Source organism: Oncorhynchus nerka, linkage group LG8 (assembly GCF_034236695.1).
Source record: "Oncorhynchus nerka isolate Pitt River linkage group LG8, Oner_Uvic_2.0, whole genome shotgun sequence".
NCBI classification, from domain to species: Eukaryota; Metazoa; Chordata; class Actinopteri; order Salmoniformes; family Salmonidae; genus Oncorhynchus; species Oncorhynchus nerka.
The window spans coordinates 18,167,766-18,172,765 of NC_088403.1; the positions used below are offsets into that span (position 1 = coordinate 18,167,766).

Below are 5,000 nucleotides of genomic sequence, written 5' to 3' on the forward strand. Positions count from 1 at the left end.
TGAGTGAGCCATGAATCCCAGTACGGAGAAGACGGCGAATCCAGCAAAGATGCTGGTGGCACTGTTGAGAATGCAGAGTGCCACGCAATCCCTGGAACACAACAAGGTGTGTAAAATCACTACCACTCCCTGGAACACAACAAGGTGTGTAAAATCACTACCACTCCCTGGAACACAACAAGGTGTGAAAAATCACTATCACTCCCTGGAACACAACAAGGTGTGTAAAATCACTATCACTCCCTGGAACACAACAAGGTGTGTAAAATCACTATCACTCCCTGGAACACAACAAGGTGTGAAAAATCACTATCACTCCCTGGAACACAACAAGGTGTGTAAAATCACTATCACTCCCTGGAACACAACATGGTGTGTAAAATGTGTTTATCACTCCCTGGAACACAACAAGGTTAAAAATCACTATCACTCCCTGGAACACAACAAGAAATCACTCACAGGAGGGTACTGTACATAAGAACAATAAACACATAATCAATTACACTTACCAGTGTCCTTTTAGCTGTAGTTAGTTCAAACTAAACACTTGAAGGTTCAAGTGCTCTTGACTTGGAGTTTGCACATTTGGGACCATTCCATTGGTTCTATTGTACACAGCAAACTATATCAAGCATAGCTGAAGTGTTGAAAAACATGTGACATGATGATGTGTTTGACCCAGGTCTATGTGATCCAATTCAAATAACGTCAAGAGGGACCTAGCATGCTACTCTAAATCAATGTGAGAGGATACCGTTTGGAAAGAAAAGAAATGTGCAGTTTTTCACTTTTGGGACTATTCCATTGGTTCCTTTCGTAAAGCGCAAACTAAATCAAGCACAGTTGACATACTTGAAAATGTTGCAGTTTTTATGTGACGATTCAAACAGAGTTTTGAAGGGGAAGCTGTGTGCAGTGGTGTGTCACACTGACTTGTAACAGTTGTTGTTGTACTTGTTGTAGCTGCCCAGAGAGGTGAGGACCCCCTGACATACAGCGTAGGAGAAAAACACCTGGGTCCCTGCGTCACGCCACACCTAGAGAGAGAGGGGAGAGGGATGGAGTTAGAGAGAGTGAGAGGGGTGGATGGAGGGAGGGGGATGGATGGATGGAGGAAGGGAGGAGAGAGAGAGAGAGGGGTGGATGGAGGGAGGGGGATGGATGGATGGAGGAAGGAGGAGGAGAGAGAGAGAGAGAGAGAGAGAGAGAGAGAGGGTAGGAGAGAGAGAGAGGGTAGGAGAAAGAATGGGAGGCAAGGAAAGAGAGGGAGAGGGAGAGAGAGGGGGAGGCAAGGAGAGAAAGACAGGGGGAGGGATGGAGGGAGGAGAGAGGAGAGGGAATGAGGGAGGTAGGAAAGAGAGTGAGAGGGATGGAGATAGGGAGAAGAGAAAGAGAGAATGAGGGGGCAGAGTACAGGAAGAAATAATATCTATTCTACTGTCACATGTTCAGCTACTTTCACTCATTAAAGTAAACAAAAAACGGTCAGAACCATGTGGTTTTCATCAAATACATCTCATGTAGACCCATAAAACATTGGATACATTTCTCTGTCAAAGCTGACAACAATCAACTACAACTTGTGTAACATCAGGTTTGTCTACGGCCAATAATCTGGGCTCTCTACTGTCTTTCTCAGGTCAACATCCATCTGTGTGTCCGTTCATGTGTGTGTTTGTGTGTATGTATGGCTGCCTGTGCCTGCTTGCACTTCCTATGTGTGTATGTTGACAACATCAACCCTCTCAGCAGACCCTCAGCAGACCCACTCATTGCAGCATCTGGTTAGTGTTAGCAGGAGGGCGATAGGGCCTGGGAGGCCTGCATTCTGCCCCATAACAAAGTCCATTATCCATCCCAGTATAATCCACATACTACCACAGCCAGCTGGGATGGGCCCCTTCATTTCTCTTCTCTCTGTCTATACACAGCCCACTAAAGCTCTTCTCTCTGTCTATACACAGACCTCTAAACCTCTTCTCTCTGTTTATACACAGACCCCTAAACCTCTTCTCTCTGTTTATACACAGACCTGTAAACCTCTTCTCTCTGTTTATACACAGACCCCTTAAACTCTTCTCTCTGTTTATACACAGACCCCTAAAGCTCTTCTCTCTGTTTATACACAGACCTGTAAACCTCTTCTCTCTGTCTATACACAGACCTCTAAACCTCTTCTCTCTGTTTATACACAGAGCCCTAAACCTCTTCTCTCTGTTTATACATAGACCTCTAAACCTCTTCTCTCTGTTTATACACAGACCTCTAATCCTCTTCTCTCTGTTTATACACAGACCCCTTAAACTCTTCTCTCTGTTTATACATAGACCCCTAAACCTCTTCTCTCTGTTTATACATAGACCCCTAAACCTCTTCTCTCTGTTTATACATAGACCCCTAAACCTCTTCTCTCTGTTTATACACAGACCTCTAACCCTCTTCTCTCTGTTTATACACAGACCTTAGACCTGTTTAAACAGAGCTCTTCTCTCTGTTTAAACCTCTTCTCTCTGTTTATACACAGACCTCTAACCCTCTTCTCTCTGTTTATACACAGAGCCCTAAACCTCTTCTCTCTGTTTATACACAGACCTCTAACCCTCTTCTCTCTGTTTATACATAGACCTCTAAACCTCTTCTCTCTGTTTATACACAGAGCCCTAAACCTCTTCTCTCTGTTTATACACAGACCTGTAAACCTCTTATCTCTGTTTATACACAGACCTCTAAACCTCTTCTCTCTGTTTATACACAGAGCCCTAAACCTCTTCTCACTGTCTATACACAGACCTCTAACCCTCTTCTCTCTGTTTATACACAGAGCCCTAAAGCTCTTCTCTCTGTTTATACATAGACCTCTAACCCTCTTCTCTCTGTTTATACATAGACCTCTAAACCTCTTCTCTATGTTTATACACAGAGCCCTAAACCTCTTCTCTCTGTTTATACACAGAGCCCTAAACCTCTTCTCTCTGTTTATACACAGACCTGTAAACCTCTTATCTCTGTTTATACACAGACCTCTAAACCTCTTCTCTCTGTTTATACACAGAGCCCTAAACCTCTTCTCACTGTTTATACACAGACCTGTAAACCTCTTCTCTCTGTTTATACACAGACCTCTAAACCTCTTCTCTCTGTTTATACACAGAGCCCTAAACCTCTTCTCACTGTCTATACACAGACCTCTAACCCTCTTCTCTCTGTTTATACACAGACCTCTAAACCTCTTCTCTCTGTTTATACATAGACCTCTAAACCTCCTCTCTCTGTTTATACACAGACCTCTAAACCTCTTCTCTCTGTTTATACACAGAGCCCTAAACCTCTTCTCACTGTCTATACACAGACCTCTAACCCTCTTCTCTCTGTTTATACACAGACCCCTAAACCTCTTCTCTCTGTTTATACACAGACCTCTAACCCTCTTCTCTCTGTTTATACACAGACCTCTAAACCTCTTCTCTCTGTTTATACACAGACCTCTAACCCTCTTCTCTCTGTTTATACATAGACCTCTAAACCTATTCTCTCTGTTTATACACAGAGCCCTAAACCTCTTCTCTCTGTTTATACACAGAGCCCTAAACCTCTTCTCTCTGTTTATACACAGACCTGTAAACCTCTTATCTCTGTTTATACACAGACCTCTAAACCTCTTCTCTCTGTTTATACACAGAGCCCTAAACCTGTTCTCACTGTCTATACACAGACCTCTAACCCTCTTCTCTCTGTTTATACACAGAGCCCTAAACCTATTCTCTCTGTTTATACACAGACCTCTAACCCTCTTCTCTCTGTTTATACATAGACCTCTAAACCTCTTCTCTCTGTTTATACACATAGCCCTAAACCTCTTCTCTCTGTTTATACACAGAGCCCTAAACCTCTTCTCTCTGTTTATACACAGACCTGTAAACCTCTTATCTCTGTTTATACACAGACCTCTAAACCTCTTCTCTCTGTTTATACACAGAGCCCTAAACCTCTTCTCACTGTTTATACACAGACCTGTAAACCTATTCTCTCTGTTTATACACAGACCTCTAAACCTCTTCTCACTGTTTATACACAGACCTGTAAACCTCTTCTCTCTGTTTATACACAGACCTCTAAACCTCTTCTCTCTGTTTATACACAGAGCCCTAAACCTCTTCTCACTGTCTATACACAGACCTCTAACCCTCTTCTCTCTGTTTATACACAGACCTCTAAACCTCTTCTCTCTGTTTATACATAGACCTCTAACCTCTTCTCTCTGTTTATACACAGAGCCCTAAACCTCTTCTCTCTGTTTATACACAGACCCCTAAACCTCTTCTCTCTGTTTATACACAGACCCCTAAACCTCTTCTCTCTGTTTATACACAGAGCCCTAAACCTCTTCTCACTGTCTATACACAGACCTCTAACCCTCTTCTCTCTGTTTATACACAGACCTCTAACCCTCTTCTCTCTGTCTATACACAGACCTCTAAACTAATACACAACCCTCACTCCAGACTTCTTCCCCAAATCCAAAATAAAACACATGGCATGCAGTCAAACACACATTTTCTCCCTGGTCTGTTCTTCAGCTGTGTCGGGACACAGAGTTACATAACCAGTCATCACCCGGACCCTGAGGTGTATTCATTTGGCCACCGTTCCAGTCGAAGTAACTGGGGATTCCCACGCCAGCGCCCCCGTCCTCCTCTCAATCCTCCCCCAGGTCTCTAATTGCTTTAGGAACTTTTCTCACACCCTACACCTATGAACTTAAAGATGTTAGGTTTGTGACTATCCTTTTGTCCGCACATGATATGACACATCTGTCTTGGCGTATGTTTGCTGGGATACCTGGAAAGATGATGTTGTACAGTAATTTAGTTCTTTGAGAATCAGTGTTTTAGCCATAAGGTTAATTAACATAATATTATTCACCCTCCCCAATGTTGACGTCCTGCTCTCGCTACGGAAAAACAGCACGTTTCCGTTTAAAATAGACTGGTTGAAATATG

At 43.1% G+C, this 5,000-nt stretch overlaps 1 protein-coding gene across 3 annotated transcripts in view; it reads right to left on the reverse strand.

Annotated features, from left to right (window-relative positions):
* LOC115126759 (sodium- and chloride-dependent GABA transporter 2-like) overlaps nt 1–5,000 on the reverse strand; it is a 17,826-nt gene that overhangs the window by 4,644 nt on the left and 8,182 nt on the right. For all 3 annotated transcript variants that reach the window (XM_065021475.1, XM_065021477.1, XM_065021476.1), the window contains 2 exons: nt 934–1,037; nt 1–91 (listed from right to left, as the gene is read on the reverse strand). The exon at nt 1–91 is cut by the window's left edge and continues 34 nt beyond it. In XM_065021475.1, coding sequence (XP_064877547.1) covers nt 1–91; nt 934–1,037 — 195 coding nt within the window. The remainder of the gene's footprint in view (nt 92–933; nt 1,038–5,000) is intronic.